The 27,291-nt window shown below is 37.1% G+C and overlaps 1 protein-coding gene across 1 annotated transcript in view; it reads right to left on the bottom strand.

Annotated features, from left to right (window-relative positions):
• Positions 1 to 27,291, bottom strand: part of UTRN (utrophin) — a 503,258-nt gene that overhangs the window by 156,166 nt on the left and 319,801 nt on the right. The window contains 1 exon segment of the mRNA XM_007450323.1: positions 4,648 to 4,820. Coding sequence (XP_007450385.1) covers positions 4,648 to 4,820 — 173 coding nt within the window.

Genomic DNA, 27,291 nt, shown 5'->3' with positions numbered 1-27,291 from the left:
AAAGTGTGATCAAAGTTATCCGAAAAGGGACTTCCCTGGTGGTCCAGCAGTAAAGAATCCACCTTCCAATGCAGGGGACACAGGTTCGATCCCTGGTCAGGGAACTGGGATCCCACATGCCGCGGGGCAATTAAGCCCGCGCGCCACAGCTACTGAGCTCACACACCTTAACGAGAGAGCCTGTGTGCTCTGGAACCCTTGCGCCACAACTACAGAGCCTGCACGCCACAACTAGAGAGAAGCCCACGCGCCGCAGCGAAAGATCCCACAAGCCTCAACGAAAATCCTGCGTGCTGCAACTAAGACCCAACGCAGCCAAAAATATAGATAAATAAAAAATTAAAAAGTTAACCAAAAAGACTGGAAAATAGTACTTAAGATATTAACCCAAGGCTTTGAGTCACATGTAATTCCGTAGTTCCAATGATCACGCCATGGTCAATGGAGGTAACGTCAAGCATTTCATGTAGACACAGTGAATGTTCAATAAATATTAGCTGTTAATATGATCTTTGACAGATAGTCTCTTTTCTAAAAATGATGATAAATTGCAGCAAATATTCCCGGCCATGACAATACTGATTTTAGCACAATGAAAGCACAATTTGAAATACAGAATGCACAGAAGGGACATCTATCTGATGGCCTTATTCTCAGAAAAGAATGAAGCAAGGCTGCATGCAGAGAGGGAGATTTCGAGAGGTTATGGGAGCCAATGAGGAATCGAAATTTTTAAAAGTTAGGGATAGTGGTGATTATGATAGAAAATCATTCAGAATTGCAATAGCAATTCTAAGTAGAAACTGTCAAGTCTCAGTTGAAGAAATGTTATCATTTTTCACTTTCCAGTGCAACAGTAGGAAGCCCAGAATTTAGATCAGGGGATAGGGAGGGTATGGTTATCAGAGCATCAGCGATTGGAAAAGCAGACAGGAATTTCACGGTCCTGACATTACTGAAATGGTTTATAATGAAATCCAAGCTGGGTAGATGGGGTTGATGAAGTCTGAAAAGTGGAAGGGTTTAAGCAACTAAAGATAAGGAGAAAGGTGTGTAGGTTCGGGAAGATGAAGGAAAAATAAAAAGAAAGCTAGGAATTCCTCAGTTGAAAATATTAGAGGATGTGCATTTTTAAACAATCTAGTTAGAATATTGTAGACAAATTATATATACAGAATAAAACTACAAAGTTAGGGGATAGTATATAGGTGGTCCCGGTACATATGAAGCTAATGAAGGAAGGTCCTATTCATAAAACCTGTAACTGTAATGTGAAGGAGAGTCGTTTTACTGATGATGTTCTAAACAATCCTGATTTGCTACAACAGAGGGCTCTTCTCCAACAAACATGGCAAAATCAACGGCACTCAGATGTGCATGGCCAGGTGGGCTGTAAAAAAATAAAATGTGTGCTCTGAAAACAATTTGCCCCTGGTCTCCTGAGATTGCTCATCCCAGGGATGCCAAGATAACATGGGATGTCAACTAAGTCCTAGGCCTGGGCAGATCTATGGGGCTTAGAAACAAAATAGGGCTAAAAGCATTTAGAGATAAAGTAAGAAGAAACTGAGAAGTCAAAATATACAGAGTTATCAGTAGCGATGTCGACACCAAGGATGATAAGTGAGGAAAAGATGCAGAATAAAAAGGAAGTCAGAAGCTCAAATCAATGAGTAGAGTAGAAGAGTGCCCTATACGTCAGGAGGAAGCAGGAATAATACGATGAGAGGGTAAAATAATAGATGTATCCACTTCTAACGACAAGCTGTTGAGAGATGGAGAAGCAATGCTTAAGAAATAGCAGTGAGGCTGCCAACTTTCCCTCTTATCCCTGTGCGCAGGGCTGCTGTTCAGCCAGTGTCTGCCGGCGCCATACTGGGAGTTTATGGCTAGCATTCTACTTGGTGTCCATAGTAGCTGTTAAATATTCAGAATGTTCCTGGTGACTGCCAGGTGAGGAAACTGGGAAAACTGAACTCTATTAAAGAGTGTTTCAAGTAAAGCAGGCAATTAAGGGGACAGTCAACTTTCAATTATAGAGAAGAGTGACGGGAGAGTTTAAACAAATATTAAAGACATAAGAGAATTTGTTCACAGCAGAAGTCAGTGCAAGTGTAGACTATACTTTAAAGGAATGAGAGGAAAGAGCAGAGGAACAGGAATTCATAGTGCACTTAGCAAGCAACATTTTCAGTAAGGACTGAAGGAGGCAGCTGGCTGTGGGGGAGGTTACTCCACGTTTTTGTTAATGAGAACACACCTCCACAGCCCAGCCCCTTGGGAAGGGGTTTTCTCACTAAGTACACTCCTGGCCTCTTCTCAACCCTTTCACTCTCTGTCCCTGTAGAGGCAGAGTGAGGAATCTGATTTGTAGATTTGGGGAATAACTGGATCTACTTAGCTCAGCCCACTCTTCCCTTTTGAGAACAAGTCTGCAGAGACTGAGTTCTTTTCTACTCTTCCATGCAGAGTTTCCCACATGGGAGGCCACATTGTCCAGTGACTGCTGGGAATTCTGCCTGCTTCTGGAGTCCGGCTAACAGCCCCATTTAGCTCTCACTCTAAGCACCTCCTCCAGCCTAGCCTCTGTCAGTAATTAACATGACACTGTTGGTTTCACCTGTCCTTACTTTTGTTTCCTATTTCTTCTGAATCCAGCCAAGAAAAAGGGATGCTACTTGTTGGGGACCTTCTCAGAAATTCCCAATATTAGTAACTAAGAAACAAGACGGGGTAGGGAGAATTTCTATGTCTTCTGAACTAATTCGTTCCAAACATAATGGTAATCAATGAGAGTACTAATAATAGTTAACAGTTATTTAGTGCTTACCATGTGCCACTGTTTTAGGTACTTTATAAAGGCTAATTAAATCAACTATTCATGATGACCCTATGAGGAAGTTACTCCTATTATCCCTATTTTGCACAGGAGGAAATACATATTGGCCAAGTAACCTCCCCGCAGTGTCACAGCTGCCAAGGAACAAAACTAGTGTTTAAACTTACTAGGCAGTCTAGCTCCAGAGTATTAAATGCATCCTGTACCACTTCTCTCTGAGGTGTGCTTACTATAGAGGGCCCATTACTAAGAATAATAAACCATTTTATCATTTTTTTAATTGCGATATGATTGACATATAACATTAGTGTCAGGTGTACAACATAGTGATTCAATATTTTTATTGATTACACTCCATACAGTTATTATAAAACATTGACTATATTCCCTGTTCTGTACATTGCATCCTTGAAACTTATTTGTTTTATACCTTAACTCCCTTCACCTATGTTGCCCCTCCCTCACTCCCCTCTGGTAACCGCTAGTTTGTTCTCTGTATCTGTGAGTCTGTTTCTGTTTTGTTATATTTGTTCAATTGTTTAATTTTCTAGATTCCACATGTAAGTGAAAACATACAGTATTTGTCTTTGTCTTACTTATTTCAGTAAGTATAATACCCTCCAGGTCCATCCATGCTGTCACAAATGGTAAAATGTCATTCTTTTTTTTATGGCTAATATTCCATTATACACACACACACACACACACACACACACATAAACACATATATATATATGTATGCATATATATAAATATTCCATTGTATGTGTGTGTGTGTGTGTGTGTGTGTGTGTATATATATATATATATATATATATATAAAATCTTCTTTATGCATTCAACTGTTGATGAACAGTTGCAGACTGTTTCCATGTCATGGCTATTGTAAATAATGGTGCTATGAACACTGGGGTGCATATATCTTTTCAAAGCAGTGTTTTCATTTTCTTTGTCTCAATACCCAAAGCGACTGTAATCAAAATAGTATGGTACTGGCACAGAAACAGAAGCATAGATCAATGGAACAGAATAGACAGCCCAGAAATAAGCCCATGCACATATGGTCAATTAAATCTACAAAAAAAGATGGAAGACTACACAATGGGGAAAAGACAGTCTCTTCAATAAGTAGTGTTGGGAAAACCAGACACACAATGTCCTTTCTTAGTCAAATTCTGGTCCTCAAATTCACCCTTATTTACTTTTTACTTTCTCCAAATGGAGACATGAATCATCAGTTACCCATTTTGGTGTCCATAAGTTATATCTAATTTCTAAAAGTACATCTTCAAATTGGACATACAAATTGCATGACGAAGCAAAACACGTTCATTGCCAAGAGTCAGAAAGATCTAGATTCAAATCCTCGTGTGGCACTTGTTAGCTCAATATCTTGTCCAGTTCTTTATATTCATTAAGCCTCTGTCACCTCATGTAAGAAAGGATTTTACTATTCACCTCACTAGGATTTTTTGAATACTAAATAAATAAATGTTTGTAAAGATCCTAACACAATACTTGGTTAAGGTAAACACTCGACAACTAGCAGGTATTGGTAAAATCATTCGTATTATTAGGTTTAAAATACGATATGCAAATTTATGACTAGTCAGGAACAGTTGACAGAGGGCACTGGACATAAATGGAGCTAAAACTGTAACTTTAAAAAAAATAATCTTTGCATTTAAATCTTAAACTATTTCTGAAGAAACAGCATGCTGGTAAGGCTTCCTATTCTCTTCCTGATACACAAAAATCATGAAAATCCTCCTCCCCATTATTTTTATTTTGATACTGACAATGCTGACCTGATACTGGCAGATTTTGCTTTTAAGTCGTTCCATCTTTGGTTCATATCATCCAGTCGATGCTGAAGCATAGTAGCCTCTTCAGAATTTCCCAAAGCTTTTACCATCTTCTGCCTGTTTCCATCAAGGCTTTTAAATATGTCACTGTGGGCATCAATTTCTGCCTGGATGTCCTGAACAGAAAAAGGCAAAGAGATAATGCAAATATTAGGTATTAGTGTCAACATTACTTGGGATTGCTATACAAACTTTACTTTTTTCATATTCCACAAATGAGATTTTTAAAAGCAAAATAGTTAATTTTAGCTTAAATGATAACAAATTTAAGTGTTTTCACAATTTCTACATTGAAAATAATAGTTTTTAAATCTTTAATAAGACACTGATTTCCCCCATTCTTAAAAACAGAATGTATCAATAGTATAATCTAAATTTCATGTATCAGCTAGTTAGATGTTCAAATTCAATGAGAAATTTTTGAAATTTTGTACAACTGTGGCTGCCAAATCACTCAACTTTGCTTAATACCCAAATAAATTCTTTCTCCCCTTTCCACATAGGCAAAACTTCCCTCAAAATATGAAGTTTTACAGAGGTCACTAAGATATTACATAATTAAACTTTTTTTTACATTTAGACAAACTTACTAATAGTTTGTCCTTTTAATCTAATAAACTTTATTTCTAAAATTTAAAAAAGTATTCTCATAAAAATGTTTATCCTCATTAAGAAATAAAAAATAATGACAAAATAATATTTCTCCTCTTGAAACGGTAAATATTTTGTTCACTTCTATAAAGTAAATTTGAGGGCTTCCCTGGCGGCACAGTGGTTGAGAGTCCGCCTGCCGATGCAAGGCACACAGGTTCGTGCCCCGGTCCAGGAAGATCCCACATGCCGCGGAGCGGCTGGGCCCGTGAGCCATGGCCGCTGAGCCTGCGCGTCTGGAGCCTGTGCTCCGCAACGGGAGAGGCCACAACAGTGAGAGGCCCGCGTACCGCAAAAAAAAAAAAAAAAAAAAAAGTAAATTTGAGTGTAGTTTAAATAAGAATTAATATAAATTAATAATAAAAAGTGGTTCAGACTTTGAGGAAGCATTTTGGCAATTTGTATCAAAAGCCTTAAAACTGTTGAAATTACCTATCCTAAGAAGATTTATGTATAAACACATTTATCACATTGACTGTTTTTAAAATAAAAAAGTAAAAACTTTCATAATACACATTAATGCTAGTTTATTAGGTTTTAAAATGGAGGATAAAAAACTATATATTGTGATGTTAATTTAATTTTTAAAGTAGGTGTTTAAATTAGTCTCTGTATTTGTAAATCATTGCACACACATACATTAGAAGACTATAAGAAATAAATCAAAATAGTGCGATCTCCGTATAAGAGGATTAAAGGTGATTTTGGTTTTCTTTACACTTCTCTGAGCTTCCAAGTTTCTATAAAAACAGGGTTTCTTTTTGTAATTAAACAAATACAACAAATTTAAACTTTAAAATACAGAGGGTCTTATCAATTGTTTAGTACTCTCCTGTTATAAGGCTGTCAACACAATTTTCTATATTAATTTGGCAATCACCTTTTCTTCATGAATAAATGGGATGTGTAGCAAACTCTAGTATGACAGCCACTACCATCCAACAACTGAGTATGAACTTACACACAGAAAAGCAGACACCAGAAGGGGCCATGAAGGTGTGGGGTGAGTCTCCATGGCATTAATTGGTAAGGAATATTAAGGCAACATATTGCAGAAATAAAAATTATATTTCTGGTAATGAATCAGAATTAGTAAAAGAAGAGCAAACCCAAACACTATAATTTTGTTACACTTCTCATCTTCAACATTCCTTTATAATCATCATTCTTCTTTAGTTTCTCCAACTCTAAATGGGCATGGTAAAAATTTAAACAGAAATTCTTCGAATACTCAGAATGCTATTATTAATTTAGAACTTACTCCTGATAAGCAATCCATGTCTTCCATTAAGAACCAAGGCTTAGCAGCCAGCATTGAAGTGACTGTTCTTCAAGTATCTACAGACCTACACAAACCAGGACACATGGAAAAGCCTTGTACAACTCACTACTCCAATCAGCATGGTAAAAAGGTATCACACGAGGTTAAGGGGCAGAACTGCTGTATTGTAATTTCTGGGAAGATTTGTGACATCTAAGATGACATTAATAGGGTCATATTTGAGAGATGGGAGAGGTGAACACAAAGTTTGATGGACGGCTTCTGAAAATTTATGCTCTAAATTTGCAAGCCCATTGGTCTCTGGGCTATCTAACAATAAAGCCAAATCAGGTCTTCCTGCAAAGTGTAATCTGAGTACACCCAGAATTAGGGTTAAACACTGAACAAAAACTCTAACATTGTTGACTCTTCTGCACTTTACTAGCACCTCCATCTCAGAGAGTACACAGCAGACACTGATGGGGAAGCAGGGAAACACAGCCAGATACTGATTCAAGGTTCTCAGGCTGGGCAACAGTATGCATGTAAATGGCAATCTGGTTATAAATTTAACTTGTGAGGCTTCAAATAGAAATTCTCAGTAAAAAAGAAAAAGAAAAGGAAACTTCTGATGAAAGATTCTTTGATGACCTCTCCTGAACAACACAGTCCTATTCTTTAGAATAGAACTGTTTTATTTTTGTGTCCTGAAATGCATTTTAAGACATCCAAAGAGATATATCAAAAGCCCAGTTTTAAACTTCGGCTGTAAATATGTATGATAGCCATCTTTCTCAAAAAGCTCAGTGACAGAGTAAATAAGCAAGGCCTCCCTTTGCTCTGTATTGTCAAGGAGAATTTGGCCTCTAATTTCCTGTGCAGGTTCCTAAACATCATTACCAGTGGACCACACCTAAAATCACAAGGCAACTTCAAACCACAACTTCCTGTAGCAGCCTGCCCTATTTGCTTCTTTTCATATTCAAGAGACATAGAAAGACAGAAGCACATCAAGATTCATAAAGAGTTTCCTCAGTTTCACAGGAGCATTCCACAGCATGAGGAAATTTGGATACCAAAAGCATGAAGCAAATTTGCCTCTTCACTTCAGATCAGGTGATGCCTGTTCCAATCCGGCCACAATGACAGATGGAGTAAAACAGAACTGCATCACTGGCCCAGTCAATGATCGTAAGTATTTCCATAACATTTTGGTTAAGAGCACCACCAGTGATCATATATTCATGGTGCAACATAAGTTTCAATATGTGGAAAACCCTTCCACACAGGAGCCTCATCAAAAATTAGGAAGAATGGGCTTCCCTGGTGGCGCAGTGGTTGAGGGTCCGCCTGACGATGCAGGGGACACGGGTTCGTGCCCCGGTCAGGGAAGATCCCACATGCCGCGGAGCTGCTGGGCCCGTGAGCCATGGCCGCTGAGCCAGCGCGTCCGGAGCCTGTGCTCCACGGCGGGAGAGGCCACAACAGTGAGAGGCCCGCATATCCCAAAAAAAAAAAAAAAAAAAAAAAAAAAATTAGGAAGAAAATCAACAACCAGAAAACGATCAAAGAAAAGGAAATCAGCATACATTGTTCTTTTAATTTAACATTTGGTGGCATATTTATTTGGCCAAATATATCAAGAGCTCCTAAAGACAGAAAATCATCTTAATATTTCTTCTGTATCCTTCAGAGTCTCTGTTACACAGAGTAAGTCTAATGAAAAATAGATGTATATGGATAGACAGATACATAGATAGATACATAGATAGATGGATGCAAAACTGCATAAATGAATGTATGAAGTTCATCTTGACAGACTGGCATATTAGCCACTGTAATGCCAAGAGAAATCAGACAAATAATTAGAAGGAAATGTAGTAATCATTTTGTTTAATCTCTTCGTTCAAAAAATTTAACAGGGAGAAATTATTATTTAGAAGCCTGCACTGCAAAGCCTTGCCTAAGCTCTTCGCTGGAAATTTAGAATTACCCGCAGTTAATGAATCATGCTCCTTCACAGATCCCTGTGTAATGACGCACTGTTTTTAAAATCAAGATGCCAGCATGGAAGTCTGTCAGATCCTGACCCTGATGTAACATCAAATGCTAAAATAAATTAAAGTTCTATGAAAGAGGGTTAACTCCCATTGCACAGCTGGGAGACTTGCCCTACTAATGCTTACCTCTGTCACCTGGAAGCCTTTCTGACCATTAAATAAACATTAAAGCACAAAACGGTTATTGATAATTAGTTATGGGAATGTAATCCATCTAGAAGCACAAAGCAATGCTCTTCCAACCATTTAACATAAGCCAGTCATGTGCAAAGAGGGACCCCAGCAAAGTATTCAAGCAGTTAAACTAACATTTGAAAACAGGAGAAATACTTTAAGAATTCACTCGAAAGCCTTGCAGTCTACTTTCAAACAATGTAAGCATAATGTAGAAGGTTAAGAAAAGCTAGGGGTTAGAATAAAGAGACTAGGTATTTTTCTCTAAGTAAAATGCCATCAAAAGCCTAAGATGCACACTTTCAGAAGAACCTTGCAGAAGACAGCTACAAAAGCTCACAGAGGTTCACTGATCAACAATTAGTCTTTTTTTATACAACACCCACTACCCAGGTCAAAATAAACTGCACAAATAAAGCAAAACATTTATTCACTTACTTATTTAATAATTGATATTTTAATACCAGTTTTGCCCTAACTGGACATTTCTTCAATGATATAACCCATAGAGATATTATATGCAAACACTTTATAATGTAAATCACATACATTTTATTTCTTTATAATGTTCTATAATCAAGTAGTGGCTGCGGCTGTGTAAGCAAAAATATTTCCTTAGGGCTTCCCTGGTGGTGCAGTGGTTGAGGGTCCGCCTGTCGATGCAGGGGACACGGGTTCGTGCCCCGGTCTGGGAGGATCCCACATGCCGCAGAGTGGCTGGGCCTGTGAGCCATGGCCGCTGAGCCTGCGCGTCTGGAGCCTGTGCTCCGCAACGGGAGAGGCCACAACAGTGAGAGGCCCGCGAACCTCCCCCCCAAAAAAAATTTCCTTAGATTATTATAAACAGAACTGTTTGAACCCTCTTATAAGAAACAGAGATTTAGAATAGTAACACTAAGAAGTCTTCAACAACTAAGTTGGTATTAGAATAGATTCATCCTCTTTGGGCCTTGCTGACATAATTTTGGTTTATTTTTGCATGGCATATTTACCTAACCCTACATGGCCACAGAAGTGTTTTCTCTGAAGGAATCCTGACCCCTTTTCTGAAGGTGAAGAAGTGAGGTTAGCAACAACTTCCCAACTATATCCCAAGGCTCAGGCTAAATCAACAAAGTTAACCATTAGGGGAAAAGAAATCCACTGTTCCTTTCAAAAGTGAGACCGGAATTCAGAGACAGTTTAGGATTGATTGTCAAGAGCTCAGTAGGATCACTGCCTGAGTTTCAGGTTTAGAAAATGAGGGATCATACCTTTTAAAAAATAGTTAGGTATAAACCTAAAAAAAATACAACCTAATAATATCCTCAAAGGTCATTACGTGCTATGTGTATATGCTTTGAGACAGTTTGTGAGACTTCTGGGACAGTGAGTGATTGTAATTAACTAATCAATTATTACAATTAACTTGCTGATGTCAACAAATTATTCAATTAATTATTTATAAATTATATTTTCTTTCAACAACTAATCTCACAAATTTTAACCACTCTATTAATAATTATGGAATCACATTTTGACAGATAAAAGAGTGGTATCACCTGGTCGACAGCAGCATTTAAAAAGTAAGAAATCAGACTTCCCTGGTGGTGCAGTGGTTAAGAATCCTCCTACCAATGCAGGGAACATGGGTTCGAGCCCTGGTCCGGGAAGATCCTACATGCTCCAGAGCAACTAAGCCCGTGCACCACAACTACTGATTCTGCGCTCTAGAGCCCACGAGCCACAACTACTGAGCCCGCGTGCCACAACTACTGAAGCTTGCGCGCCTAGAGCCCGTGCTCCGCAACAAGAGAAGCCACTGCAATGAGAAGCCCGCGCACCGCAACGAAGAGTAGCTCCCGCTCGCTGCAACTAGAGAAAGCCCGTGCGCAGCAACCAAAACTCAATGCAGCCAAAAAAAAAAGAAAAAAAAAGGTAAGAAATCAATGCCAGTAATGTTCTTTTCCCGTTATCTGTGATTATAAATATATGTTAGACAATAGAGTAGAAAAAAAGTTAGATTACTAAGTGGAACAAATTTAAAATTAACTGCACTTTCAAGATGATTTGAACAAGCCAACCTGAAATAATAAAAAATAAAGAAACAAAGTACATTTTAAATTCCAACATAGCAAACACTGCTATTAAGAAAAATATTTTTCACAACAAAGTAAAATGTTCAAAATCCTTGACTCCATACCAATTGTTACTAAAACATACTAACATCCTAGTGAGTTAAAATACAGTGGCTTTCCTTCTGAGGTGCACTTTACATAAGCAAGTTTGATCTGCACATGAACATGAGTTTAAGAACAGTTATTAACAAATGTTTTCAAGTTATCAAACTATTGTCCCACCCTAATTCCTAAAATCAGATTGTATAAATGAAACTGAACAAGTTTGAAAACCTAGTCAAAGGTTTTTGTATTTTAAATGTTTTAAACAACAGTCCTGGGGCACCCAACTCTTCAACTTCTGACCTGTGAAAAAGCAGTTCCTATTGCCCAGAAAGCTCTGTTTCTTCCCCAACACACATTTCCCACATGTAAGCCCACAATCTCAGTTCCTTCCTTAATTTTAAAGTCATCTTAAGTCCCAGTTTAAATATCATTTCTCCAGGAGAAACGTCACTGCACTCAGGTTAGATTATGTCTACCGGTCGCTCTTACAGCTACCTCCTTTTGCTCAGTCACAGGCTTACAGAATACAGACTTGTTTAAGGTCTGTATCCTCCTACTAGGCTGTAAACTCAAAGAGTGGAGGTCTACCCTGTTATCCACGCCATCCTTGAATTCAGCCCAGTGTCTGGTACATACTGTGTACTTCATAAATATTTACTAAATATTAAAGCAAGAGTAGACCTTGAAATTGGAAGTTGACTGTGTCTTTCCAGGATAAAATTTTTAAAAATTAGATATTGCAAATTGAGCAGCAAAATATAGCTTCAAATTATAATTTTAAATATTGGTCATCCTAAAGGATGTCAAGATCATAAAGGAAATTTAGCATTGAGCGTTTTCTCTCTGTGTTGTCACTATGGGAAGCATCTTTCCCAAAGGATTCACCAAGAGAGTGGTGCTACTCAGACTCCGTCTCTCTCTCTCTCTCTCTCTCTCTCTCTCTCTCTCTCTCTCTCTCACACACACACACACACACACATACACCCTTAGAGAACTACCATTACCATTAATCATCTAGTAGCAGAACTGCATAAATTAATAAAAGGCAACAGTCACTCAAAATGTCACTAAGCTAAAATTGTCCATTATTCTATCCTCTGTGACTACTAAATAAATGGAACAGACAGTACACAGTGCAGATGGCCAAGTATACCAATATATTAACAGCCACTGAGTCCATCAGTTACTTCCATTATGAAGTAATTTCAAGGAGAAAATCAATTCATTAAAATCAAGGTGGCATTAAAACCAATTCATAGGCTGGATTTCAGAAAGGTATTTTGGTGGATCTGTGTCAAGTCAACTGTGAGTCTGAAGTCTCTGTAGAGTCACCCTGGTCACAACTGCTCTCCCCTCATCACCTGGTTGGGTAATTAGGATCTGCTTGCTGGCTGGCACTTTTTGCCATAAGGTCATCCTCTCTTGGCGAGAAGTTCCTGTTTCAATCTCCTCTTTAAGACCACTCTGGGGAACACGTGGTTCCCTTCAATCAGGGCTTCCTGATCCTTGGTTAGCTGTCACCTTGAGGAAACAGTAGAGAATATTTCCGGTCCCCTGGATCCCCAGGAACTCTGAGTCCCAAGTGCAATTTGCCCATCCTGCTAATGCTGGAAAACCACAATTCTAGCATCACACATTTTGGGACTAGATAACCAGATTACAGACCCCAACGATATGCCAAACATGCATGTATGAACAGATACCTAAATATAAGTCACAAACCACTAGATTTCTTTAAAATTCAAAAACTATCAACTAGATATCCCCTTTCAATTTATCTCACAAACAAACTGCTGTCTAGAAGTTACACCGAAGGTCTGCTGTCATCTGGAAATTTCAGTTATCTGACCAGTCTTCAACTTTTCAGATTAACATTATTGGAAGACCCATGACTATCCCAACCTTGTACTCTAGTTTTCTTAAAGCCTGAAATGGTTTCAGGAATCCAGCAAAACACCTTTTGCTCTGGGAACTGAAACATCAGCTTGAACTATTATAATTACTGATAAGAAAAGTGTTAAATCACCAAGTGTTAAATCACTGTGTGATCTGCTCTAGAAGCAGATCACTAATATTGAGGAAAAGATAAGACTAAGGAAACTGAAAATAAAGGGACTATGGGAAGACCGTTAGCTTCCAAAGGTATCATGTGGCTTTTGCATTGGAGCAGTAAGCCTTGGTCACTCCCTAGAACTGGCATTTTTGTTTTCAGAGTTGGGGGAAGGTACTTGTATTTGAGGTGTGAGGTAGTGGTACCTTTTTCCATCATACAGTTTTCCTGGCAATGAATCAATGTAGCATAGGCTAAATATATGAGACAGCTTTTGTGAAAATACACAAAGGATTTTTTTTAAATTGAGTTGAAGAAAAATACATTCATGTATGACAACTTCCTACAAATGAAATATGGCAAGGAGATTAACTTTCACATAGATTTTTATAAAGGCGTCTAACACAAAAATAAACATATATGGAGAACTTCAGACTGTGAATGGCAGCAACTTGCCCTTTGTCTCAAAAAAAAAAAAAAATCCCAAATCAAGCTTTTGACAGGACTAGGCCTGTAGGCTTCTTTTACTGTCAACTTAACTACTAAAAGAAAAAATAAGAAATATGCAGATACTAAGGTTTAGGAATTAAAGGAGGAAACTAATATGACCAGAACTGGTAACTGTCAATAAAATAGCCAAAAAGCTGAGGCAGGTTACTAACCTCTGGTATCTGACCTAGGCTTTCAAGACTAATAGCAGCAATTACAATACAAAAGGCCAGCTATTGACCACAATTACTGCCTCTCAGGGGGGTCTAAGTAATGAATTATTCATGTAACGTATGCCCTATATACCTTTTTAGGAAGAAACAGACAAATATATACAAACCAAGCTAAGAGACCGGTCATAAAGTTTGTCACCTGCTGTTACCAGCTGCCATAAAGAAAGTTTCTCTAACCTCCTCCACCCCTTCTAAACGGTGAGCAAGTTGACCAGGAACCATCCTTTACCCTCAGGAATGTAGGTGCTTAATAACATATTAAAGGGAGAGGTCAAAGTGAACCCAGTGTTACAGTCCTTACTATGACAGTTGGGGTGCGGGGAGAGAACCGGGTAGGAGGCAGCATTCAACCAGGAGAAGCAAATTCTTCTTTCTCCACCCTCTTCCCACTGCACTGTTTCTACCATCAGGAGGCCAGCAATGACTGCAATTGTTTTGGAAAAGCTTTCAAACTCTTCAAGTGACACGGTTTTACGCCTTTTCCCCCAGGCAATTGTGGTTTTGTGAGAAAAAGCGCATTATTCTGTAAATGACTCAGTACAGTCTTGCTTATATTTATACTTGCAATGAACCATAGGGTATTCGTGGTGTCAGCCACAGAGTACATCTTTAACAATAATGATAAGTAATTGATTTATGCACAGAGAGTACTTCATCCCTTTCCTTTTCTTTAAAGATGGGAAGTTGAAAGAACATAGGTGTTTGGCATACAAAGGCGAAGGAAGGCAGAAGCCCATGAGCAGCAGATGGAGGTTTTGTTTTGTTTAACTGTAAATGTAAGGTAGCCTTTGGCGGGCTAGACTCAGTCCTAGAGTGTGCCAAGAACTTTCCCATGGAAAAAAGAACTAAATGCAAAAATAATGATCCAAGCATTAAAGCTCCACAGTGCACACAAGCACTCTACATTTAAGACAGACAGAACCAGAAAGAAAGAGGAGAAGTCTGAGGTCAGATGTGCCATCGTCACTACGAGGCATCCTCGCCTGACTCTCAGAACTGAATCTTCAGAAAGGAGGCTGGAAAAGTCAGTGCTCGGCCACTGCAGGGAGATAAACCTGAGGGGTATGGAAAACAGAACCCAGGCCTGATGAAGTCAGACTTTGGCATGAAAATCCAGTGTTGTTGCTGGTTGTTTTTTATGTTTTTTGTTTTTTTCCAAAATAACTTTCAATTAAATTACCAGCCGACTTGAGTACAAAGGATCTCTTCTGATGTGAAATTCTAAAACTGACAGGCTTCATGAGAAGCCCTCCTGACCAAAGGAAAGATTGCTAACTTGATCTTTAGTTGAAAAAAAAATTTTTTTAAGAGGATATCAAATCAAAGGCCTTAGACGTTATATTAAATAATCAGAATCAATAGACTATCCGCCATCTAAATGCATAGTAAAAAAAAAAAGACAAGAAAAGGAAGAAAGAAAAAAGTACATTGATGAAGTCTGCTTTCTGCATACCTTTTCAAATTTTGTCAGCAATTCCCGTAAGCTGAAGTTCAGACCAATCATCGTCCAGTAGCCCTTGAAGCCTACATCTTTCCGGCAAACTTCCTTCAGACAACAGCGTTTAACTTCTAAAAACCGTATCTTTTCTGGCTATACTTTAAAATCCTTTGTAAAATCCTTTACAAGCCTTGCCCTTGAGCTATGGTCCATGAGCAGCAGCAGCTTGCGCTGGGACATTTTAGCCACCCCACCGTGGGTCCAGGATTTCATGGACTTCAGAGTTCGCAAGGAATAGACCTGCTTGTATGTTCTCTGGTAGCCGCGTTCCACGAGGCTGGCATGGTCTCCTTTTTCTCTGGAAAGCCCAGGATTCCCTTCTGTTCACCTCACTAATGACCTGCAGCCCACAACTGTTCTCTCCTGGGCCCCAAGCTTAGAGTTTGTTCTCAATTACACAAAGCAAAAAAGAAGCTATATCCTGGAAACTTGCATGAGAGAAGGCAAAAAAAAAAAAAAAAAAAAAAAAAAAAAAAAAAAAAAAAAAAAAAAAAAAAAAAAAAAAAAAAAAAAAAAAAAAAAAAAAAAAAAAAAAAAAAAAAAAAAAAAAAAAAAAAAAAAAAAAAAAAAAAAAAAAAAAAAAAAAAAAAAAAGAAGAAAAAAAAGAGCCAAGTATTACCAACTTCCTCCATTCAGACTAGTTTCAAGAAGAAAAAGGAAAAAAAAATCCTGGGTAAGGAGCCAGTTTTCAAAAAGCATGACTTATGTAGAGTTCGAACAGCAAGGAGGGCACTCTTGTCTGAAGAAACACCCAAACATGGGACAAGAGACCACCGGCTTGCACTCTCCCAGACACTGGCAGCCTGCGTTGCTATGGTAACCACCAAGCTAGTTTCAATCCATTTCCCTAAATCAAGCTATGCCTAAGGGATGCTGTGTCAGTGCAACAGAGCTAAGTTATTTAAAAAGCTGTTCTAGCCACCAGGAGAAAAGTTTAAGCAGCAGGTCTCATGGTCCCCTTTGCAGAGTTTGCGGCAGGGAGGGCGCCTCATCAGCTTTGGCTCGCCGATCTGACAGGAGTGTGGTAATCCACTTCTCTTTCCAGCAGTTGTTTATTATTTTAATCAGCATCCTCCCTTCCACCACCCCTCGCACACAGTTTAAAGTGAAGCTCACTCCCACTTCCTGGAGGCCTCCCCGCCCCAAACTGCAGTACAGTATCTCTCAAATTATCTCAATCCTGAATGATCACAGGATCCATATTCCACTTTGGAGCCCACCCAAGAAAATAAAAGGGGCCGGGTGCACAGAACAATACAAATCATCAAACAAAACATGTGTGGTCAATTGTATTATTTCTAAAAAGGTTTTGACAGTAAAGTGGATGGGGAAAATCCTTTTAAAGGAAAGTTACTTTTTTTTTTAACCTCATTGACTGTTTTCATGTGGGGAATACACTTGTTTCCAAAATAAAACTTAATAAGAGAAACTACTCAAAATGTAATAACCAGTTATTTTTAAATGTGCCCTCCATTTTGATATTAAATTATTACTGGCACTGAGAGAAACACTACCTTCTACCAAGTGTTAAGAGCTTAAATGCTTTCAAAGAAAAAGCTGAATCCACTGCTATTATGGACATTTGCACTGCTACTATGGACATCATTCCAAGGCAAAAATGTGATTTTGTTTTTGCATTATATAGTTATTTAGTATAACAATAAAAGTATGACAGATATGTTCATATGAAACATATTTCTCTAGTTGTGTGCAGAATTTCATCATAAATATGTAATGCTCATAAAAGTGACACTCTCACAAATGGAATGATGTTAATATAACTAAGTTTGTTTTTTGCATCAGGGCATAGAGGAAAGGAAAAAATAACCCTGATATTAGAATGTGTATCTCCTAAAAGCCTATTTGAATTACTTAAATATCAAAATCGTCAGCACTCATATGGAGAAAGAGATTCTATTAACAACAGGAAAAAACAAAATGCTATCAGGGAACAGTATACAATGTAGTTACTATTTTTTGGATTTGCAAACCATTTTTCTTTCCATGTCATTCTCAACTTATCCATATCAGTATTTAAATAGCATGTGTTTTACATATGCGGATCTGTACAAAATTTAACAAGCTTTCATAAATATTTTCATCATTTATTCATAAAAACCAAGATGTCTCCAGAGGCAAGCTGGCTTTAGGAGATTTCTAGCAGAATGTGTTTCACCTCAAAGTGCCCAATTCAGATTTATAGATAGACACTACTGATTTCAAAAACAAGTTTGGTAAACTGATTGTCCAGAAATTTACAAATAAAATTAATCTGTGCAGTTTGTATCCAGAAAGAAAGCACTAACATCAGCATGAAGATGAATCATCAGAAACAGAGAGAAGAAACTTATACAGAAATTGACCAGGCCAACCCAGATCTGTGAGGGCTATGGGGCCACATGCTGAGATCTTTCAGCAGCAACAAATAAACTTTTTACATAAATACAAGACAAAAGGAACCACCAGCACCAATACCACCTCCAGCACCACCATCACAAAAAAATAAATAAAGGAGACAGAGAAAAAGAACAATCTTTCTCAGCTGGGCAAACTTCCAACTACCACCCAGGGTGCTGGATGACTGTGATCAGAGACATGTGCAAACATGCAACCCCCCATGCACATATCAGAAGAGTGAATTAAATAAAAACTCTGTAACAACAGAGAATACCACAGTCTTTCTCTTAAAAACAGTCTTATGTTTAGAGGGTTTTTATACCAAGACAAGAAGGGTATCATTAGAGCCCCGAATATCTTGTATCCTTAGACAAGGCGAATCTATCAGGGAAAAGCAGCAGTGTATTAGGGAATCTTCCCAAAAGACAAGAGCAAGGGAAACTTTATCAGCATGATTGGCACTTCAGTCTTAGAAGAGATCAAGGCAGCATAAGGAAAGAGAGGAAAAGCATGTTCTCACATGAACTCTACAGTGGAGTGTCCAGAAGTAAGAGCCTCTGCCAGCCACTCACCTCCCTGCAAATGCTCGATACCCATTCTCAGAACCGACATCCTCTGCTTGGGGAGAAAAGGGAATACTTAAATAAAGCTCCCTACTCACAGTTATAAAATATCAAAAACTAGGAAGATACAGGTGAACCTAGCTATGATGACGCCCTTTTCAGGAGGAAAATACTCAGTGGATCCACATGGAACCATTCCAAAGAAAAAATGTTTAAATGCTCACCTAATTTTAATAAGAGGGTAACTATATCCTCACTATATCCTCACTTTTCACTGGAAAGCAACTAAAAATGTTATTTTTTTAAATTGAGGTATAATTGACATTAACAATAGACAATTTATTTATGTAAAAGTCCAAAGATATTCCATAAAATTCAAATAGCTAAACATTTAATATATTATTCAAAAGTACTGTGCTCTTTAATAACTGAGTGACACATTAGAAGAAAGACTTGTAAAATGTAAATGTGAATTGTTTTGATAACTGTGAGCACATTTTATTATGTATTTGTGTTTGCTATCTATAAATAGGAATACTTTTTCAGTTTAAACTCTGTATACAAAATAACCTCTTGGTAATATTCCTTACATCTCCATAGCCCTTTCTTTTTTTTAAACCAAGTACCTCTTCGATAAATTATCTCCTGTAATCATTAAAACAAAAAATACAGGCCCCCAATGAAAGCAGTGCATCACTAGAGAGACTTAGTAAATTGGATGATGAAATTTGTAGTTGACATTTTGCCAGTCTAAACTAGTGTGCAAATAAATTGTGCACTAAACTTTCGAGAAGTGGAATAAACATAATATAATACTATCAATCTGTTTGATGCAGATCAACAAACACTGACTATCCTAAGATTCTCCAGTTAAATAAGCCATGCCTCAAACATAGACAACACAGTTCCATGAGAAAGAGGTTACAGAACCAGAGAGAAGCACAGGAAAACTCAATAGAGGAATCAGTAAAATCTAAACCTAAATTACTTAATAAAAACCACATTCCACTGCCAAAATGAAGAGACCTAAATGTACATACGGCTTTGGCAAAAACTTTCAAAGGCTAGGCTAATTTAAAATCTTTTTACACTTAAAAACTAGATTTCATTTAATTTGTTAAAAGACGACTTACTATTTAGCAATTTCATGAAGGCAAGAAGACATTCTTTAGGGTTCAGTCAAATATAAGCAAAAAGAGAAGTCTAAATGCTTTGCTGGAAAACAATTTATGCCTTACCCATATAGTGGATCCTAAAGTTCCCTTCTCACTGAACATAAACTTCACATTTACAAACACTGTAACGACAAAGTATGTTTTCTATGCAAAACCTAACAGGTTTCTCTTTATATTGGTCAAGATAAAGAACAAAAAGAAAAGAAAAGAAAGGCTTCTTGGGAGCCTCTTTTAAAACAAAGCATATGGAGGTCAATAGGTGACTACAAATAAATCAGTACATCATGGCTTTATTCAAAATGAAGAGCTTCAGGCATGGGTAGAAAAATTTACTTATTATAAACCCATTCTGACTTGAAAGATCCAGATTATAATGGCTTTGAAAGGAATATACACAATTATCTTTTTCATAACTTTTCTAACTTGGGGTTTATTTTCAAACCAACATAGACTCTACACCCCAATCATGATCTGAGATTTCAATTCATTGCCTACTGCCACTGTGGTTCTATTAAGGGGAGACTACATTACAGCTTTCTAGTTAACATCAGCCAGCAACCAAGTCTGTCAGCTGGTAGCTATTTAAAGTAATATACAGCCCTAAAGGGCAGAAGGTTCCATCTAAAATGGAGGCCTGAGCCCCCTGATGAAAGGCGGAACTCTCCTTTTATCCCAGGAAGTTCAGGCAATATGCTTTGTACCCAAGGAGTTATTTTTAATGTTCATCTCTTCAATAATGTCATCTATTCTGATAATTATGCAGGTAGCAACTGGGAAATAAAAATTATAATTCATCAGAAAAAGATTCTATAAGTATTTCCATAACCTACAGCCAGAAGACTCTACTAGACATTTTTAAAGGCACAAAGAGCTTTATTTTCTTAAGGGGAGTGTATGGGTGCAGTGGGGATTGAGGAAGAAAAATGCCAGCTGATCTGCTTCTGAATTAGCCAAGCAGGTGCAGGGGTCAGCCTTGAGCAACCTTCTAAATATTTAATGATTCAGACAGCACTTTATTAGGTGACTAAAAATAATGCCAAGATATGTTAATGTTTCAAAACCATATCCTTCCTAAAAATATGCAGCATCAGACAAGACAGAAACCATCTCATACAGCCGAGCCTCACAATTCCAGATGTGTACTGACAGCACAAGCCTGTGGGATACGCAACCAAATTGCACAGGGCTTTGGAGAAGGTGCTTAAAGATTTTCTAAGGGTTTTCCAACTTTCCTCAGCTCCCCAGATTGAGAAAATTAAAGCCAAAATTGAAATACAAATTTTATTAATAACAACGAATGTGTCAAGATAAATCAAAACTGAAGGTGCTGTTTCCACTCCTAAGTAACACATTGGTACTCTTCCCAGGAGGGAATGTTTCCACAATCTGAAAATGTATTTTAAAAACTGCACATTCAGTGAACCCCGAAGAAGTTCGGACTTACTCAGTGAGATCAGCTATGCTTATGTGTATAATAAAAGAAGCAGGGCTTCTGTGATGCTTGCAGGCCAATCCATTCAGAGCTGAGTCATTGCTTCAACCCTGATCCATGTTCCTGCCATCTTCCCGCTTAGCATCCCATTTGGAATTCTCTGCAAAATCACACCCCAAACCTACTTCGACTCCTTAAGCATGATTCACCCTCACTAGTCTCAACAATAACCAGTCAATGCACTTATCACATGAACCATTTATACTTACAAATATGGCTCCCCTCAAAGTCATAGAGTATAATCATCCTTTGTTCCCCCCCCCGAGAATCTTTAATTTTATTTACTTTCTGTACCTTTATCTCCATTCCTTCATATATTTACACTAAGCAGCAGAGTTCTCCATTATGTCTTTGTTTCTGTCCCAAAAAGTTTCCAAAAAGTACTCTATAGACAGTGAACCCAGACAATGCATTACGCAGCTCATAATAAAATCCGTAGGCTGACTAGAGAATTAGGAATTCCTATGTGTGACAGCATTAAGTTAAGCTATTACACGTCCTGGAGATTATTAACAGCAGCAGAGTTGACTTTTAAAAATCCACCTAACTTGGGACTGGGGATCATTTAGCAATATTCATCAAACAGTAAAATGCATATAAACTTTGAGTCAGAAATTCTATCTCTAGGAATTTAATTTGCAAGCATGCGTACACACATATGTACAAGGATGCTCAGTAAGTCATATCTGACGCAGCAAAAAGCTGAAAACGATCTAAATGTCCATCAGTAGGTAACCATGTAAATAAATTATGATGGAGTCCCACAAAGGAATGCTGTACAGCTATGGGAAAGAGGGTGATGGTGGTTATGTGCTGATAAGAAGTAATCTCTAATATATATGTGTGTGTGTGTGTGTGTGTATACATATTATATATATTGAGATTGATGTGGTTATGTAGAGGTACAATATATGACATACAGACAATATTTCTGGACTGAGATAAGAAAATAGCAATGACGGTTACCTCTCAGAGAAGGATTGGAAATATCAGTGCCTAGAATGGGACCCCTTCTTTTGTCTTTTCTACTGTGTGAACATTTTACCATGGGCACATGGTACGTTTTCCACACAAAATTAAGTCAAGAAATAGATGGAAAATTCCCAAGGAAAACACATTTATCTTTCTAGGTAGATAGCTATTAAAAAATGGTGGTCTCATTAGATCTGAAAGTAAATGCCACCAGAGACAATCATTTTTGTCTCTGAAAGCTTCAGAAGCTTTGAGGTGCCAGATGGTCTGACATTCTAGCAGATCAGCCCTCAATAGAAACAAGCCTTCAGCAGCAGTGGGCTGGTCAATGGTAAACTTTTCTAAAAGAGACAGAGACAAAGCCTTTTTGTTCTCATAAGTTACTCTATAACTAGTAACTCCAGCTTATTTAAGTAATAACTTTGAGTCTAAATAAGCATTATACAATTCAAGCTATTCTCTTCCTAAGGAAACCAGTACTCCTATTGTCATCTAATACTGTGATATTCTAATGGTACAAAAAATTGGGGAAGGCTTATAAAACCCATTGATATACACCCAAAAAAGATCTAGCCTGATTTGTTCAAGGCAATTGAAGAACGGCTTCATCTTTCAAACTGGGCTAAGTGATCCTACCTAGTAGGTTGGCAGAGAGACTTGAGTATCAGGGTTCACTAATGGTTTAAGAGATGCTGCAAATACAAACAGCAATTTGACCCTGCCCTGCTTGTTGTGTCTGGAGAAGGCATCCTTGATGTTCTAACAAAATACTGCAGGAAATGGACCAGTACAGGTTAAGCAACATTGGGATACCAAGATCTGGCAACTTCTTGTTTAAGGCTATATCAAATAGTTGAAGGAGGTTTATAATCTCTAGCTCCATATTAAATATTGTCAAGCCCAGGGTTTAGAGCACAATTTAAACCCAAAATTTGATCTGGCAGGTGTTTTAACTTTAAAATAAAACTACGAGACGATTGTAGTAATAGAGCCTTTGAAAGCACAACACCGAATCAAGTATTTATGCTTATAAAAGGAGTCCTGGCATCAAAATTATAACCTTGGGAGGCTAAACAAATACCCAAGTGATGTTGCTACTGCACAAAACCTTTTTGGAATATTGCTTCCGAGATGCCTCTATAATTAACAAGAAAGCCAAATAATAAAATTGATCTCATTTTTTAAAAACATACTGCCACTTTTACCAAAAGTTCTTGATACTATCATATCAGCCCTTCTATCTTTAGTTAATGGCTCTCCAAATCCCAACCCCCAAATATCTAAACTGTAATGTAGCACTGTTCAATAGAACTTTCTGCAATGGTGGAAATATTCTCTATCTCTGATGTCCAAAAGAGTAGTATGGCTATCGAATACTTGAAATGTGGCTAGTGTGACTGAGGAACTACATTTTGATTTTGTTTAATTTTAGTTAATTTTGATTTAACTGTAAATAGTCACGTGTGGCTAGTGGCCTTGCTATACATTCCAGGTGTTATTTCCCCACAATATTCTCAAGGATGTGCTTTTCTAACTTTCTCTAACACATACTTGCCTTTTTCTCTGTTGACAGGATTCTTTTCTCTTAAATAATAGCCTCCTTTTTTCTATCTGTCTGAATTTTATCCAGCCATCAAGTTCCAATTCAATTTCCACCCTCTACTCAAAGGCCTGTACTATAGTTTTAACTCAATAACTTCCTTTCCACATTGGCTATCTCCATTATGCTGCACTATTATCCTGTACTTTACTTACACATAACTTGTTTTGTTTAGAGGTTATTTTGTGAATTTGTTTTACATTTCCTTTCACCTCATTAGGGAGTAAGCTCTTTGAGAGGAGAAAAAGTTAATTTGTGCCTCAAGTGACCTGTAGACTGCTTAACATACAGCCATTGTTCAATAAATAGTTTTTAATTGACAAGAGTAAAACAATTAGAATTTACTAAAATGATACACCCTTAATGTGATTTTATAATTGAAGAGAAAGTCATGATCTTGGTAGACTCTTATACAATTACAAAGTTACTAAAGAAGTTCATCTAATTCAATTTTCAAGTAAAAAATTCTAGGGGTTGCTTTAATCCCTCTTTCCATTTTCAGAAAGGATCCCAAGTTACTCCAAAATTCTGTACTTATCTGACTCATAAATTTCCCCAAAGAAAGAGAGGTGCTAGTCCTTCTGTAAACCACTCAAGTTTAACTTCAAGATAGAAAAAGTTAATTTGACTGTATTTCTTGAGTCATACTTTAAATTTTAAAAGAAAGTGCTGCCCTCTTGTGAAATGAGGGAGAAGATTTATCATTTTACTGACAGTTGAGTAAATACTGCAACGGGATAAAAAGTTAAATTTTACCATTAAAACAAAATAGAGCTTATCTCCAAATTGTATGTATTTGCCCCTCTGAAGTCTCTCCCTCCTGGTCTTGGTGAATTTTCCAAACAAATGAGGAACGGATGGTCATGGTGAACTACTTACACTTGTACTATAACTGCAAAATAATGAATGAATGAATGACTGGTATAGTTTCACAATAATTAGAATAAAAGATTGTCGTTTTTTAATTTGTATTGCCGAGGGGAGAATGGGAGGAAGAGCCAGTGAATGGTACATGAGTCAATGACAACATGGCAAGCCTAAAGTCAACTCACTGTATGACACTGGGCAACAGTTGTCTTCAAGTCCACTTATTTCCATATAAGGTGAGTATTCTAATAATAACCCAACTGCATAGATTTGTGTTGAGATTAAGTGAAACAGCAGAGGTAAAATAAAGTCTAACAATTGCAATATATTTTGTCCTTTATTCAGGCAACTATTCTGTGGTACTAGGTACAAGGTACCAGGTACAAGTAATAGGTACCATTAAAAAAAAATCCATGAAAGGAGCTCACATTCAGAGCTATCCATGAAAATACATGGAAAATCCTTCCACAATCTCACGAAAAACAAATGTGAGCAGATTCACAATTCACAGAAATGATTGCTATAAATCCTATGGGCTTTAGGGATCCAATTAAATAGATCAATTTACTAAAAACTTCCTGAGTGACAAATATAGATTATTTCAATCTAAGGGTACTAAGAACTAGAATAGGAAGGAAAAAAAAACAAAAACAAATTTAGTGTTATTTAATAGTCTCCTCTCTTTCCACAGAGTATGCTTCTTTAGAGTGAGATTTCACTTCCCATCCCACCCACTCCTCTGGGAGTGAGATGAAAGGATGAGAGGTTAGCTGCACAAAGAGTAAAATAGTATATAGCAGGAGTAGACTAAACCATCTTGACTATTTTTCCAACATTAGCAATTCACCAGTTTTCACTTACTCCTCACACTGGGACACACATGTAAATAGCTTCCATTTACACATGAATATTAGGAACAGGTGTGCCCATAAAAGAACATGTTTAAAACTTGGAACATTCTTTGATTTGATTCTCAGCACTCCAAGGGAGTTGTCTATTTAATGTAATCTTCAGGAAATTCTTTTGTAATGTAGCCAAGATCTTCTGTCAAATTAAAAGCTACCCCCTGATATATCTGTTTTAGCAGTTTAAATTTTTATGCATGAGAGTTTTTTTTTTTTTAAATTGGTAAAACAACTGACTTCTTGACTCGTATTATGATAGAGAATGAAGGAGTGTCTAGATAATGAGGTGAAAAAGTGCCTTAAGGAAGAGTATGGATCTTATATTTAGTAATATAATACATTTTTGGCACAGATTCCTTTAAAAAAATCCCTTAAAAAAAAACCTGTAAAAATGCAGGAATGACAATCATGCTGTTTTATTATTCTAATTAGTTGCCACTCTGTTCAAATACCAGAGAGTCACAGAGGAACCTAGAAACATTTTGGTGAGCTAACTGAGAAAAAAGATCTCCAATTAAATGTTAAGAAGAGAACATTAACATGCACATGATTTATAACATTTTAAATTAAATAATGCTTTGATTTTACTGGACTTAGGCCAAAAAAATAAAATGTTGACTCATCATACACTTCAGGGAATGCTTCTAACAAATAAATGATGGTTAAGAAGGTGGGAAAATATATGCCTCAGTAACTTTTCAAGCTGAATAAATTACATTTCACTAACTTTCTTAATCTTGTAGAGGGGGTAGAAATTTGACAAAGTGAACTGTTAAGTAAAACAGAAGTCGACCTAAGTCTTGTTACCATTTATTTAATCAGGTAAAACAGAATCTGTTCAATGAGCCATATTAAAGATCAACAAGAAAAGGTTTTCAAGTTCAAAGAATAAGAGAAATGTGCCCCCCTAGCGTGTGCTAAATAATGTTTTCAATAAAGGTGTGTTGATTCAATGTGATGGACCAATGAACACCAGTTTGACATACATTTTTTTAAAGAGGTGCTTTCTCCCTCCTCTTCTCTCTAGCAGTCAACCTATGGGCATCTCCCACTTGCTGCCAGTCAGGACCACGCTCCCAGCAGCTCAGAACACTGACCAACACAGCTTTCTACATGTCTCCCTCCCCCCCATTTTTTTTTCCTTAATCCCCAACATCTCCTCTATTCAGCACGGATTTGTTAATTACCAACTTTAAGGCTGCTTTCTCTGGTTCATTTTATTTTATTTTCTTCAGATTCATACTTATTTGCTCTAACCCTTAATATTTTGTCTCCTGTTATTAATCAAAGAGCGAGGGTCAACCTACCTTGTTGACTTGTATTAACTACCTTGTTAATACTGCCAAGCACCATCTACCACGTGGATCATATTTGCGTCATTTACCTAAATCCTCGTGTTTTCTCTATTTTTAAATTGAACTAGGTGCAAGGTCTAAGTTGGAATACAAAAGTTGTCTTTGGAGCCATTAAATTTAAACACATCTTCAAACCAAATGCTTTATAATTAAACAGTATCTAAGTTCTATAACTACTTATTGTTAAACTACAATTCTATTGCACTAGATGAACAAAATTATGCATAATAATTAGGACAAACAAAATGATTCTTTATAGTGTCCTCAAGAAAAAAAATTACATGAGAATAAGAATTCAGTTTAATCACTGGTATGGATATATTTCCAAGACTTCAGAGAATCTATGCCAACTAGATTTGAATTCATTATCACTATTTACTAGAAATGAGATAAAACTGTTTTGTCTGATAAACTAAGAGTTATGAAATGCTACTTATTTTTTTAAAAAACACTATGGAAAAATATAACTAAAAAACTGCTAGGGAAAAAAATAAATTAGGCCTCTAAAAATAAATGTATGATCAAATATATAATTAAACATATACCTAGCTATCATAATTTTCTCTTTATTTTAAAGCTCTTAGAATTATTATTAGGATATTAACAGTTTATAAAACTAAATCATATCACATGTGTTATGAATTTTCTTCTTTTAATTCTTAATCACTCAGATGAGCAGTCAT

Source organism: Lipotes vexillifer, unplaced genomic scaffold (assembly GCF_000442215.2).
Source record: "Lipotes vexillifer unplaced genomic scaffold, Lipotes_vexillifer_v1.1 scaffold112, whole genome shotgun sequence".
In the NCBI taxonomy this organism is placed as follows: Eukaryota; Metazoa; Chordata; class Mammalia; order Artiodactyla; family Lipotidae; genus Lipotes; species Lipotes vexillifer.
This window is presented reverse-complemented; position numbering and strand designations above follow the sequence as displayed.